The following is a 15,492-nucleotide window of genomic DNA, read 5'->3' on the forward strand; positions in this document are numbered from 1 at the left end:
AGAAGAACTGCTTTAAAACAAGAACAAGAACAAGACTATCTATGTTGATTGCAGTGGAGTTACAAGACTTATCCACGTCGTTGTGTCATAGCAGTATCTATAAATCAATGTTAGAAACACTCGTATGAGTTTCATTGACAATATCCAAATATTGCTTACATGAGTTTAAAATCAAGGTATATTATTTTGTAATAATTACAACAGTCCAGAAAAATAGCTGAAAGACGATACTCAACATCAGTGATGATGTTTAAGAAACTACTCTGTCTGCCAAGGAATGTCTGGAAACCAACTGCGGAACAAAAGAGTTAAAAAAACTGAAGTTTAGTAATTCCAGCTGTCCTACGAAAGGAAATTACATGAATTCCGTGATGAATAAGAAACGACATTTCCAGCATAGCTGCATAACACTAATTTTTTATATTTTATGATGCCGACCAAATATTGGCCCACATATCCCTATTCAGCAAACTACTGTGCACCAACCTCAGCTGAGTGTTTAAAAAATAGAAAGCATGAAGTCAGCTGGCTCTACCACAAGATTTTCTGCACATTTGTGTTACAAGCTGAGGTGCTCTTCAATATCCCGTTACTCACTTCTTAGTGAATTGGTACTTAACAAGCAATTCCTACTAACAGAGTTACTGAGAATGAATATCAATCCGTTACATCCAATTTACTTTCGCCTGCGAGAATGTTTCTAAACAAATAGCTTGTCTTACTAAATAATTTGTTCCACAGTGTCAACTCCAAGTAGAACTGCTTACTGTAGTCTGAACTGATACATGCCACTATTAATTCTCCCACACCACTTTCTGCTGTTATTACTTTTCTGCGACTCACGTTGTATGCAGAGAAACTCTTCCTACCTGCTGACGATCTGCAATGGCAAATGGTACTGCCCACTCTGTCCTCGCTTTAGATGTATCCATTATGACCATTCTTCTTTCTTGAATTTCACGTAGTTCCCCGTTTAAATAATTGCTAATTGTAATATGGCAGTCTCCGGGAATGTAATATATGGAGAAAAATTTATGGTAGGATGATCAATAGGGGTGAATATTAAAAGTGTATAGACACCCCTATTACACTGATATAAAATCATATATCCAGTTTATATTAAACAAAACGCGATCATTAGTTGCGTACCGCATGAAACACAAAAATTTAGACGTGCTGTCCTCCATATTCACACTTCTTATAAATTCTTCTTTTTCTAACATTGTTTATGAAAGCATCAACAGTCGTTTATTTGCCTTCGTGTTGTACATCGTTCATATGCTCCGTGTCAGACCACTCTTTTTTCTTTCCCCATTTTAAACGATATCACTGGACCTCCAAGTGTCACCACTGTTTTAAAAACCATCTTCCACACCAATATCTACATTGCGTCACACTATGATACCATTTATGCAAATCAAAACTATGGACGTATGTTCTATGTCCAAGATTTTTTTGATGCATTAAGAGAATTCCGGAAGAAAATTCATTTTAAAGATAGAGTATTGCAGTTTTCCAGTTTATCGCCAATTATATTCACTCTTATACCAAAATAGAAATCAGAGGGAAACAACTTCGTGGTAGGAACGGTAGAGTGAGGAGATCACTTCCTAATCCTAGGACTTGCAAACAACGTTATAATTGAGGAAGGACTTTAGAAAAATTGTAAATATCGAATGTGGCTATCAAATTTATCTCAAAATTGGGGTGAATATTAAATGCGTTGAAGTGGAACAGGTTGAGTAATCTGCCATCTATGAAATACTATTATTCGATCACACTACAAGATACTTAGCTCACCTACGAGTCACCCCCTATACCTAACCCGTTACGGATATAGGACTTGTGAGCGGGGCAAAGGGTCGAAGCTGATTTCGGAAGATCATCTATTTGACATTTCCGAGATTACTATAAAACGTTCCGTGTGATACAGTGGGTATGATCTGTAGACACACCGGTGCTCTAAAACTAAAACTAAACTCCTCCCGAACAGGCCATGAGGGCCCAACGATACCGACTGGCCGCCGTATCATCTTCAGCCCATAGGCGTCACTGGATGCGGATACGGAGGCGCATGTGGCCAGCACATTGCTCTCCCGGCCGTATGTCAGTTTCCGAGACCGGAGCCGCTACTTCTCAGTCAAGTAGCTCCTCAGTTTGCCTCACGAGGGCTGGGTGACAGCGGAGCTCTGCAAGACCTGATATGTGGTGTCCAGTTCCAATAAGGATATTTCGTGCTTCACGAGGCTTCATTGTGAACAGGTGACGCTATAATTGGTTACAAACATTTCAACAATTTACAGTGGACAACAGTCTAAATATGGTGTACATACTTAAAATGATAGAGCACGCAGTTCATTAAAGCAGTTTATTCAGCAAAAACACAAGTAGACTGGGAGAGCTTGAATTAAAATTTAAGAATTTCCACTACTGACGTCAATATACATTCCAGCGCTGTTGGGGACAATAATTGCAGTTCTTCTCATAATGTCCAGACATACTTTTATGAGTAGCAATATTTGTTGTTGTGATCTGCAATCCGAAGACTGGTTTGATGCAGCTCTCCATGCTATTCGTGTCCGAGCCTCTTCATCCTCTGAAAACTACTGCAACCTACATCCTTCCGAATCTACCCTCTGTATCCATCTCTCGTCTCCCTCTACGAATTTTACTCCCGGCACTTCCTTCCAATATTAAACTGGTGATCCCTTGGTGTCTCAGAATGTGTACTACCACTCGATACCTTCTATGAGCAAGTTGTACCGCGAATTTCTTGTCTCCCCAGTCCTACTCAGTATCTCCTCATTAGCTACGTGATCTACCCATCTAATCTTCAACATTATTCTGTAGCATCACATGTCGGAAATTTCAACTCTCTTTTTGTGTGAACTATTTATCGCCTATGTTTCACTTCCTGTATTCCAGACAAATATGTTCAGAAAAGACTTCCTGACATTTGAATCTATATTCGATGTTAATAAATTTCTATTCTTCAGAAACACTTTTCTGGCTGTCACCAGTCTACATTTTATATCTTCTCTACTTCAGTCATCATCAGTTACTGTGCTACCCATATAACAAAAGTCATCTACTACTTCAAGTATATTATCTGTTCCCTCAGCATCACCTGATTTAGTTCGACCACATTCCATTATCCTTCCTTTGCTCTTGTTGATGTTCATCTTATATCCTCCTTTCAAGATACTCTCTATTCCGTTCAGTTCCTCATACATGTCCCTTGAAGTCGCTGACAGAATTATAATGTCATCGGCAGACTTCAAAGTTTTTATTTCTTCTCCAAGTACTTCTATTTCAGCTCCCAAATTTTCTTTAGTTTCCTTTACTGCGTGTTCACTGTAAAGAAGAATTAATAACACCGGGGATAGGCTACAACCCTGTCTCACTCACTTCTCAACCACCGCTTCCATTCCATGCTCCTCGACTCTTATAATTGCTGCCTTACTCCTAGTGAAATATCTTTCTGAATCCTTACATTTATTCTCTAGCCATTCCTGCTTAGCCCTTATGCACTCTGTGTCGATCTGACTCTTCAAACGTTTGTATTCCCTTTCGCCTGCATCATTTGCTGCATTTTTACACTCATCAGCCAGAACATTCAGATCACCATCAACTATCTATATAAACCCTGTCCAGGTGACAGCAGCTTCAGCTGGCGAGGAATGACTGACTGCTAGTCAGACTCACCCACTGTACATGTAATATTATCGAGCATGCTGTCCTTATGTAAAATGGGGAAGGCGCGCTATCTGTCTGAGGTTGACCCGGGGCAGACTGCGAGGGCCCGGAGGCTTGGCACGAGCATTTCGGAGGCTGCACGACTTGGCGGGTGCTCGACGAGTGTTGTGGTGGGTAGCTTCAACACGTAGCGAAACCAAGGTGAAACCACGTCCAGATATCTTGGGGTTGGGCGGCCACCTTTCATAAAAGATGTCGGACGTCGTAGTCTAGGCAGATTGGTAAAATAGCACAGGTGGCAAACTGTCGGAACGAACATCAAACTTTAATGATGAGTGGAGTAGAAGTGTGTCTGAACACAGTGCAGCGAGCACTCTAACGATGAGCCTCCGCAACCGACGACCAATGCGTGTGACAGTGTTAACACCACGACACCGGCAACTACGACTGAAATGAGCACTTGACCGTCGACACCGTGACGCGTCACCAGAAAAAAATTAATGAATGACAGTGCTGGTAAACCCCTTACGTTATTTGATTTTGAAACAGCTGAGCAGAACTGGACGTACTCAGACATTTCTCTCTTTACTTATTCTGATCAACACTAAACTGACACACAATATTTTTTGCGCAACGCAATCTGACTTTCAAAAATCCCTACAAAAGAATGGCCCTGACTAACCTTAACCTATACCTTTCATGAATCACTTGCCTCACAAAAATCTTTGTTACTCGAACTACTGCAATACATCATCCTGATGGGAGTGAGCGAATCCGTCGTCTTCCACGACAACAGCTCCTTAGCACCTGTACTGCGGGACTGAGACAAGCTCGTGGCGGCTCCATTATGCTCGGGAGAACATTCTCGTGGGTATCCATAGGTCCAGTTGAACTCGTGCAAGGTACCATCGTGGCCAAGAGTATCGTACACTGGGTGCAGACCAAGTGTACCCCTACGTGACGATCACGTTTCCTAACGGCAGTGGAATTTCCCAACAAGATAATGCCCCATGAAACGAAGCCAAGAGTGTAATGTTGTGGTTCGAGGAACGCAATGGCGAGTGCCAATTGGTTTTCTGGCTCCCAGCTCGCCAGGTCTGAAGCCGATCCAACACATGTGAGATGTGATTGAACGTGCTTCAGAGCTCATCGGCCCCTTCCTCAGAGTTAGGTGACTTGTGTTTTCTTCAACTTTTGTCTTAACTGTCTACACCACATCTGTAGTGATGAGAGAAAATCGCCCATTTCGCACCTCTTCACAAGCATCAGTAAGGTCGTCCTTAAACGCACAGTCCCAATTTATTGCCATCCCACCGTTCATGGTGTTTTCTCTGTAAGCATCACAGCCTACCAACGAATTTCGAACGCTTTCACATCTTTCGGCATCTGATGAAAGAATAACGAGTGTGTAAGGCTTGTGTTTTCAGTAGATCTTCTGAGTAATCTTGATTAATAACGAATCGGTGCGTGTATGTCTCTCATCCGAACTTCCAGTTAGGCATGAGCACAAACAAATTTAAACATGAACAGAGGCATCTAACATGGCGCTTGTGGACTATCGAAAAATGTTCATGCGTAGACTCCCATCCGCAGCGTCACAGCAGTCATCATGAAAAAAATTTAAAAAAATTATAATTACTTTAAAGAATTCATACCTTCTAACTTCACATAGGGATTCAGAAGCACTTTGCCTGCCAAGATGAACATTTTTGCTATATCCTCGTCGGTGGTTCACGAAACTCAGGAACTATGGAAGCTAGACCACAATAGTTCTGCCGGAAATACAGTCATCAACAAATATAAAGTGTACTCGAAGAAGTTCTTTTCCGGGAGTCCACAGCGGAGGATGTCATGGCCGTTGTTGCAGCCGTGTGGGGGCACTGCTGTTGCATGTTTACTTGAGGTATCAGATTCGCTCGCACAAGAACTGTCTAACAGAAAACAACTTTCAGTATATCGTATCTAATTGAGGATGCGGCAGTCTTTTCCCACTGAAAATGGTGTGGAAACAGCTAGAATTACTTTATTGCCAGTTGTGCCTCTATATATAGCTTTCTTAGCCGTACATCGCTATAGATGCTTGCTACACTGATATCACTGAAAAATTTTCAGTCAGTCTGTCCCTTGCTTTAGTTTCAATGTTACTCAAGATTACTCGTAGAAACTGTTGGGATACCACGCCTTACATATTAGTTATTGTTCATCAGATACTGAAGCAATTCTATGAGCAGGTAAGTGAAGATTTCCGCAATCACGCGCGTATACGGCGATGGGCAGAATATGCGACGGCGTCATGGAGATGGTGGAGAAACGTAAGTTGCGGACGCTTAAAGATAGACGTAAATTAACCAGTGAAAGACTGCTTCCGCTGTTCCTCGAGGCAACTTTAATTGATGAATATAGGAATATAGTACAATCCCATATTGCTCTTTAAAAGACTGCAAAGACAAGTTACATTAATTACATCATGCACAGGAGCATCTAAGATATCATTCTTGCTGCTCTCGCCGGCCGAAGTGGCCGTGCGGTTAAAGGCGCTGCAGTCTGGAACCGCAAGACCGCTACGGTCGCAGGTTCGAATCCTGCCTCGGGCATGGATGTTTGTGATGTGCTTAGGTTAGTTAGGTTTAACTAGTTCTACGTTCTAGGGGACGAATGACCTCAGCAGTTGAGTCCCATAGTGCTCCGAGCCATTTGAACCATTTTCTTGCTGCTCTCAAAACAGGAAAGGATCAAATGGTTCCAATGGCTCTGAGTACTATGGGACTTAACATCTATGGTCATCAGTCCCCTAGAACTTAGAACTACTTAAACCTAACTAACCTAAGGACATCACATAACACCCAGTCATCACGCAGGAAAGGATCCCTGGGCTTTATAACATCCCTTATTGCGGAAGCAATTACATCAGTCAACCCATACACATCCTTTCCGACCGCTGCGCAAAACATCAATATTAAAAATCGAGAACTGAACAAATCTGCAGTTGCTGAGCACAGCCATAGAAACAAGTATAAAATGTTGTTTGACAAAACAGATTATTGTCCCATCTCCATAAATATTGGGATTCTGTAATTAAGGAGCTTGTAGAAATAAGAAGACAGAAGAACTTCACCGTGACAGCAGATAGAATCTTAGCGGTGCATGGAAGAGAGCTGTCAAATGGCTCTGAGCGCTATGGGACTTAACATCTGAGGTCATCAGTCCCCTAGAACTTAGAACTACTTAAATCTAACTAACCTAAGGACATCACACACATCCATTCCCGAGGCAGGATTCGAATCTGCGACCGTAGCGGTGTCGCGGTACCAGACTGAAGCGCCTAGAACCGCTCGGTCACACCAGCCGGAAAGCGAGCTGTCGGTGCAGGAAAGATGCAGAGAAATTAGTCGCAATGTTTACGTTACTATGCGAGTGGTGGCACCACCAGCGCAGACGTTGGTACCATCCACGGCTGAATTACGTAAATACCAACAAATCACAACCCGTCTATGGGCTGTATAAGGCCACCACAACAGCAGTTCAGACTGTCAGTTGCTCCTGACGAAGACAAAAGAGGTAGTCGTCGAAGGCTCGAGGTCTTACCCTGAATTGAGGAAGTCCGAGAATATTTTATACAACAGTACCGTCGCGAAAGACTTAGTTATCATTTTGTTGCGAAAATTTTATTTTGGGACTTTCAGTTAATTATTTCAGCTAAACCTTGGATTGATCGGAAAACTGAGAACTATTAACACTGTGAACATGTAATTAAACAGAAGTTATGTCATGTGATACAGCAAAAATAATCATCAAAAATAATCATATAGTGTAGTGCAATATGTTGAATCTTAACACGCCTGCTTCCTTACGTGAGGGAGTTGCCTGCACATCCATAACCTTTGCTTACCCGTTCATTTCGGCAGTTTCATCCTGCAATATGCAGGTGCTTAAGCGCTGCTCGCACAAGACTGTGAACCATCTGTTTACCTTCACAAAATGTATTGTGCTGTCCCGCAGGTGGATTCGGCTTTCAAGCTCGGACGGCTGGCGCGCCCCCTTCCTCTGGCCAGGACGGAGCCCCAAACTGGAGCCGTCGCCGTGCAGACCGGTTGGGGATCCGGCGCTGGACAACCGCGACTCCTGTCTGACAGCCTGCTGGTGGACACGCTACAGGTAGCCAACAGGTGAGTTGTCTTCGTAATGACTGCTGTCTTACAGAGATGGTTCCCAAGTATAATAAAAACCTGAAATGTACGACGGGCGTTCAATAAGTAATTCAAGACTTTTTCCTGAGGATACCAATACACCATATCATTCCCTATTCTTTTGGCTACAAAATCGTATTTTTTAATACAATCTCCGTTCAATGCGACGGCCTTACGCCATCTTACCAGGCTGGTCGATATTTAAACCAACAGCTTGCTGCATCAGTATCCACCCCATCATCCACTTACTACTTCCCGTGGAACGCATACTTTATCGGGTCAAATTGATGTAAGTCGAAAGGTGTGAGGTGCGGGCAGTAGGGCGGATGAGGAAGTACAGTCAAATGAAGCTTTGTGAGCTCCTGCGTGTAAACACTGCCAACAGAAACGTCCAGTGGAGCAGTGAGGTGTTTGATTGTGATCCGTCAATCACCTTGAATGAGAATGTCCGCAAGTTCCAACATTACAGGAGCCACAGTTGGCTGTGGCTAGCCGGCACGCGGGAGATCGAACAGGTTTGCGCGACATTGTTGCGATGATATCAGGCGCGTCACCGACTCACCGTGCTTTTGTTCACTGCCAAGTTTCCGTAGGTGCCTGTGAATATCTGGAAACTCAGTGACGACTCTCTGCTTTGAAAATACCACCGTTCCAGACGCCACTCTGAAGGCTATTTATATCTGAACTTGTAGAGGCTGAAGCGGGAATATTCCACGACGTCCCACGTAAGTACCGTGTTCTTTGACTTCCTTAAGGCATTCGACACAGGTCTGTATTGCCGCCTAGTGAACAAAATACGAGCCTATGGAATACCAAGTCGGCCCTGTGATTGGACTGAACAGTTTCGAGCTAAGCGAACACACCATGTCATTCAGAGCGGAGACGTAAAACGTAAAGTTAACTTCGGGCGTGCCCCAATGGAGTATTACAGGATTACAATTTTTCACTATATATGATGTGTATGTATACCAGCTGCCTCTCCTACGAATCGTAAGGCACACTTCGCCTGCGATTCGGCAGATATTTGCAGTTCTTTTGAGTCACCTAAATAAAAATAGGTAACACAGTCCCCTGCTTCTGACTGTAAGCGTGAGCTGTGATGCGGTGAACGATCTCTCGACGTGAGGACACTGTCACACAACATCCTTAAACTGCAACGAATGTCATCATAAAAGGGGAAGTATTTCATACTGTGTAAGTTATTAATCTGACTGCGAGAGTTTTGAGCAGTATAAAATGCCTGAATAACTTGGACATGAAACCTAGAGTAATGGGCTTTGTACAAATTACATCACAAAAACTGTCTCTGAATAAAGTAAGTTGGCCCTGATTGAATAAATAAAATTCTCTTCTTACCTCTATTCTGCGCAAATTTGGACAACTCGTTGCAATACTGCCCTGTCTTGCGCGCCACTATGCTAAAACTGCAAATTATTATATCTACGCAGAGACACTCTAGAGGTGCAGTGAGTTCTCTGTTAATTCCAAATCAAACTGTTTATTGAACATTCTTGGTTGAATCAACCATTAAAAAGAACTGTAAGAGAAAGATTGGTAAGAAAATGAAATATGCTCATAAACGATAACGTTATGTTCTTTCTGTATATTGAGAAAAAGTGCTCAAGGCAGATTTTAAATTTAATGAACTTCTCAAAATTCAAACAATACACTTTCCTATCTCTCAAATCAAACAAATTTCAGTACAGTGACCACGTTAGCTCGATGGCGCAGCTATAGTGAAAAAAAGTGACATCATTATTGTATTTACCTGACATTCCATTAGATTTTTTCCTCCACAAATCAGTTTCACACCCACGTCGATTGAAGAAACTGATAAATTGAGACATTAAATTCGAATCATAATACTTCCATAGCTTCCTCACTTGCCTAACTCTAACACAGCTGACCTTCGACATCTCTCTCTACCAAAGCTAAAAAACATTGCCTGCTCTACTGCGCCCTCGCGCAGCTCAAAGATACTTACTTAACTTCTGCGATATAGCTTACAACATCGCTGCTCGCTCACAATCGATTCAGATTTCAAAAATTCATATACCAAAACTATACATGAAACCTATCAACTAAATGTCTTTCAAAGTAGAATGACGAGTCCCTTCAACACAGTGGTCCCAAATTAGTCTAACGCGTTATTCGTTTAAGTGATATGCATTAAAAGGTAGCGTAAAACACGAAGAATAGTAAGAACTCCAGAAATGAATGATCAGCGCTTCTGCAGGGCGGTAACAGTCGTCACGAGCCAAGGCGGTGCTGTCATTGCGGGAGTGTTGGTATCTTTGCGATTTACTTTAGCACATCGATAAACGGAATATCGCACGGGACTAATTGGATCCGATATATCGAAAGGGCGCGTAAAATTCCACTCAAAAAATCATTTTGTTTGTAACGGAAACAAACCGACATTTCCATCGACGTTTGGCGTCGCATGGAAGACGTGATGAGCAGCGTCTGAGGCAAGGCTTTTGCTGTGGGAGTTATTTAAAATATCAGGTTCCCAGAAAAACATTCGGCTGCGCAGACCGTTCATCTTTTCACAAAAAACCTACAGGTCGTTCCGGGGATAATTGCTTAGTTTCGTTGTCAGACTGAGAGTTCTGACGGCCAGAGCTGCTAGTCTGGCGCCTGCCTGGTGTAAGCGATGCTCGAAGGACCATTCAAACTTTGCTAAAAGGGTTCCCCCAAAACGGAAAACGCTATCTTGTTAAAAATTACTAACTTCTCAATTAATCTGGAATTACGATCAGTACAAATTACGAACAATATCTGTATACAGTGTCACCATTACCGTCTGTTTGGAATCTCTCGTCCACGCTCGCATCGCCCACAAAATCACGAAACCAATTACAGTCCGAGTTAATGGAACAGTGGTAACGGGCTCATTAGAAAGTGGAGCGTATTTGTGATTTATACACCACATATAATGCTTCTTTCAAAACACTTTCACATTATCCAAGAAGACCGAACTGTCTGTTCACAGTTTCCACAGTTGTGTCTAAGAAATCTGCATACACGGTTCGCTAGACAAACAGTCAAACAACTCGTATTAATGAGCTTTTTTTTAAAGAAGTCAATACAAATACTTAGCTTTGATAGATGTGTCGCAAGCAAATTGCGACATGCAAAATAATCAATCTTTTTCAGAACAAACACGAGTCTGTGCTACGTAGATATTGTTAATGATAGAGGCTACGATGCGTCGGTTAACGAAGTGGCTAACATTGCAGCTGCTATGAAAGTGGGCCGCCACCAGTCGAACGCGGCTCTTGTGTCGTCTTCACCTAAAGGCCGCTGCTGTCGCGTTGTCGTCCTGGAAGCCGGTCGGTCAGCGTGCGACTGTCTGTCCTCCTCTCACAGCTCTCTCTTCCCTGTCGTTCCTGACTGGTATGCGGGCTCTGACTTCACGCCTTAACCGTAAATAAACGTACTAGCGATCCCAGTTACCTTAAGAAAATTTCTAAGAATATGTTTCGTTAGCTGTCTCATTCATAATAAATATTACTGAATGCCTTAGCACTAAGAAACGATGAAAATTGTGTGGTGTTGTTGTTGTCTTCAGTCCAAATACTGGTTTGATATAATTCTCCATGCTACTCTTTCCTGTGCAAGCCTCTTCACCTGCGAGTACCTACTGCAACCTATATTCTTCTAAACCTGCTCACTCTATTGGTCTCCATCTATGATTTTTACACTCCACGCTTCCCTCTAATACTAAATTCGTAATTTCTTCATGCCTCCTAAAGTGTCCTACCGACTTATCCCATCTTCTAGTCGAGTCGTGCCACAGGTCATTGTTGGCAAACGGAATAAAGTAATAATTAGATCCTTTTACCGACCTCCCAATTCAGATGATACAGTTGCTGAAAAGTTCAAAGAAAACTTGAATTTGATTTCAAAAACATACCCTCCTCATACGATAATAGTTGGTGGTGACTTTAATTTACCCTCGATATTTTGGAGAAAATAAATGTTTAATTCCGGAGGTATGCGTAAAATATCATCCGAAATTGTGCTAAACGTATTCTCTGAAAATGATTTCGAGCAGTTAGTTCATGAGACCACGTGAATAGTAAACGGTTGTGAAAACACAGTTGATAATCCTGAGTGAATAATGAGTATCAAAACCGATTCAGGGATTAGTGAACACAAGGTTCTCGTAGCGAGATTGAATATTGTAACCCCAAATCCTCGAAAAATAAGCGAAAAATATACCTATTAAAAAAAGCAGATAAAAATTCACTTGACGCCTTCCTGAGAGAACAATCTCCACTCATTCCAAATTAATAATATACGTGTAGACCAGATGTGGCTAAAATTGAGTGATCTATAGCAAATAAATTAACAAACGATGGAGCTGATCCTCTTTGGTACACAAAACGGGTTAGAACACTGTTGCTAAAACAACGAAACAATCATGCCAAATTCAAACAGACGCAAAATCCCCAAGATTGGCGATCATTTACTGAAACTCGAAATTTAGCGCAGACTTCAATGCAAGATGCTTATAACAGATTCCACAACGAAACTTTGTCTCCAAACCTGGCAGAATATCCAAAGAGATTCTGGTCGTACGTGAAGTATGTTAACGGCAACAAACAATCAATGCCTTCTCTGCGTTATAGCAATGGAGCAATGGAAGTCAGTGCTGCCAAAGCAAAGTTCCTAAACACAGCCTTCCGAAATGCCTTCACAAAAGAAGTAAATATTCCAGAATTCGATTCGAGAACAGCTGCCAACATGAGTAATGTAGAAGTAAATATCCTTCGAGTGGTGATGCAACTTAATCACTTAATAAAAGCAAGTCTTCTGGTCCAGACTGTATGCTAATTAGATTCCTTTCGGGATATGCTGATGCATTAGCTCCATACTTAACAATCGTATACAACCGTACACTCGACGAAAGATCGCACCCAAAGGCTGGAAAGTTGCACAGGTCACACCAATATTCAAGAAAGGTAATAGAAGTAACCCACCAATTACAGGCCCATATCGTTAACGTCGATATGCAGCAGATTCTGGAACATATATTGTGTTCGAACATTATGAATTACCTCGAAGAAAACGGTATATTGACACACAGTCAACTTGGGATTAGAAAACATCGTTCCCCTGAAACACAACCAGTTCTTTGTTCACATGAAGTGTTAACTGCTACTGACCAGGGATTTCAGATCGATTCTGTATTTCTGGAATTGCGGAAGGCTTTTGACACTGTACCACACAAGCGGCTCGTAGTGAAATTGCGTGCTGATGGAATATCGTCTCAGTTATGTGACTGGATTTGTGGTTTCCTGTCAGAGACGTCACAGTTCGTAGTAGCTGACAGAAAGTCATCGAGCAAAACTGAAGTGATTTCTGGCGTTCCCCAAGGTAGTGTTGCAGGTACTTTGCTGTTCCTCATCTATATAAACGATTTGGGAGGTAACCTAAGAAGCCGTCTTCGGTTGTTTGCAGATGATGCTGTCGTTTATCGACTAATAAAGTCATCATAAGCTCAAAATAATCTGCAAAACGATTTAGAAAAGATATTTGAATGATGCGAAAAGTGACAGTTGACCCTAAATAACGAAAAGTGTGAGGTCATCCACATGAGTGTTAAAATGAACTCGTTAAACTTCGGTTACACGATAAATCAGTTTAATCTAAAAGCCGTAAATTCAACTAAATACCAGGGTATTGCAATTACAAACAACTTAAATTGGAAGGAACACATAGATCATGTTGTGGGGAAGGCTAAGCAAAGACTGCGTTTTGTTGGCGGGACACTCAGAAAATGTAACAGACCTACTAAGGAGACCTACACGACGCTTGTCCGTCCTCTTTTAGAATGCTTCTGCGCGGTGCGGGACCCTTACCAGATAGGACTGACGGAGTACATCGAAAAATTTCAAAGAAAGACAGCACGTTTTGTATTATCGCGAAATATCGGAGAGAGTGTCACAGACATGATACAGGATTTGGGCTGGACATCATTAAAAGAAAGACGTTTTTCGTTGCGACGGAATCTTCTCACGAAATTACAATCACCAACATTCTCCTTCGAATGCGAAAATAGTTTTTTGACACCGAACTACATAGGGAGGAACGATCACCACGATAAAATAAGTGAAATCAGAGCTCGCACGAAAAATTATAGGTTTTCATTCTATCCGCTCGTTATACGAGATTGGAATAATAGAGAATTGTGAAGGTGGTTCGATGAACTCTTTGCCAGACATTTAAATGTGATTTGCAGATTATCCATGTAGATGCAGATGTAGAAATTCCTCTACTCCCCAGTTCTATTCAGTACCTCTTCATTAGTTACGTGATTTACCCATCTAATCTTCAGCATTATTCTGTAGCACCTCATTTCAAAAGCTTCTATTCTGTTATTGTGTAAACTGGTTACCCTCCATGTTTCATTTCAATACATGAATAGATTTCCTGACACTTAAATTTATACTCGGTGTTAACAAATTTCTCTTCTTCACAAGGGTTCTTCTGGCCATTGCCGGTCTACATTTTATATCCTCTCTACTACGACCATCATAAGTTATTTTGCTGGCCAAATAGTAAAACTCATCTTCTACTTTAAGTATCTCATTTCTTAATCTAATTCCCTCAGCATTGCCTGATTTATTTAAAGTACATTTTAGTATCCTCGTTTTGCTTTTGTTGATGTTCAGCTTATATTCTCCTTTTCCATTCCGTTCGACTGCTCTTCCAAGTGCTTTGATTTCTCTGACAGAATTACAAAATCATTGGAAAACCTCAGAGCTTTTATATCGTCTCCCTGGTCTTTAATTCCTACTCGAAATTTTTCTTTTGTTCCCTTCACTGTTTGATCAACGTACAGACTGAATAACATACGGGGTAGGCTACAACACTGCCTCACTCCCTTCTCAATTTTTGCTCCTCTTTCCTACCCCTCGACCCTTATAACTGCCATCTGATTTCCGTACAAATTATAAATAGCCTTTCTCTCTCTGTGTTTTAACCCTACCACCTTTACAATTTGAAAGAGAGTATTCCAAACAACATTTTCCAAAGCTTTCTCTAAGTCTACTACTGCTTTTCCTTAACCTTTCTTCTATAAAAATGGTAGTGTTCTTATTGTCTCCTGTTCCTACATTTCTCCGCAATCGAAACTGATCTTGCCCGCAGTTGGCTTCTACCAGTTTTTCCATTCGTCTGTAAGGAATTCGTGCTAGAATTTTGCAACCGTGGCTTATTAAACCGATAGTTCGTTAATTTTCACATATGTTAGTACCTGCTTTCTTTAGAATTGGTATTATTATATTCTTCTTGCGAGAGCACCAGCAGCAGCGAGTACTGTTTGTATAAAGCGTTTATTTTGCATTTTGTTTACGACCTTCCACTAAGGAAGGGATTCTATTTGTGTTTATCTGCTCTGCATAGTAACTAACAGTTCTTGATAAAACTTTACGTAGTTTTCGTGTTAGATTTCTTAGTGTTTTCTTGATCGTTTAGAACAGAAAGCGCCCTAAAACCGTCTTTTGTTTGTTTCGCGGCCGTTAGCCACTAGTCACTTGAATCAGCAGTTGTCTTGTGACAGCCAGAGCGAGAGCACCAGCAGCAGCGAGTACTGTTT

At 41.7% G+C, this 15,492-nt stretch overlaps 1 protein-coding gene across 1 annotated transcript in view; it reads left to right on the top strand.

Moving 5' to 3' along the window:
- LOC126413148 (trypsin alpha-3-like) overlaps positions 1-15,492 on the top strand; it is a 158,253-nt gene that overhangs the window by 129,404 nt on the left and 13,357 nt on the right. Inside the window, exon 4 of the mRNA XM_050083042.1 lies at positions 7,696-7,862. Coding sequence (XP_049938999.1) covers positions 7,696-7,862 — 167 coding nt within the window. The remainder of the gene's footprint in view (positions 1-7,695; positions 7,863-15,492) is intronic.

Source organism: Schistocerca serialis, chromosome 7 (assembly GCF_023864345.2).
Source record: "Schistocerca serialis cubense isolate TAMUIC-IGC-003099 chromosome 7, iqSchSeri2.2, whole genome shotgun sequence".
Classification (NCBI taxonomy): domain Eukaryota; kingdom Metazoa; phylum Arthropoda; class Insecta; order Orthoptera; family Acrididae; genus Schistocerca; species Schistocerca serialis.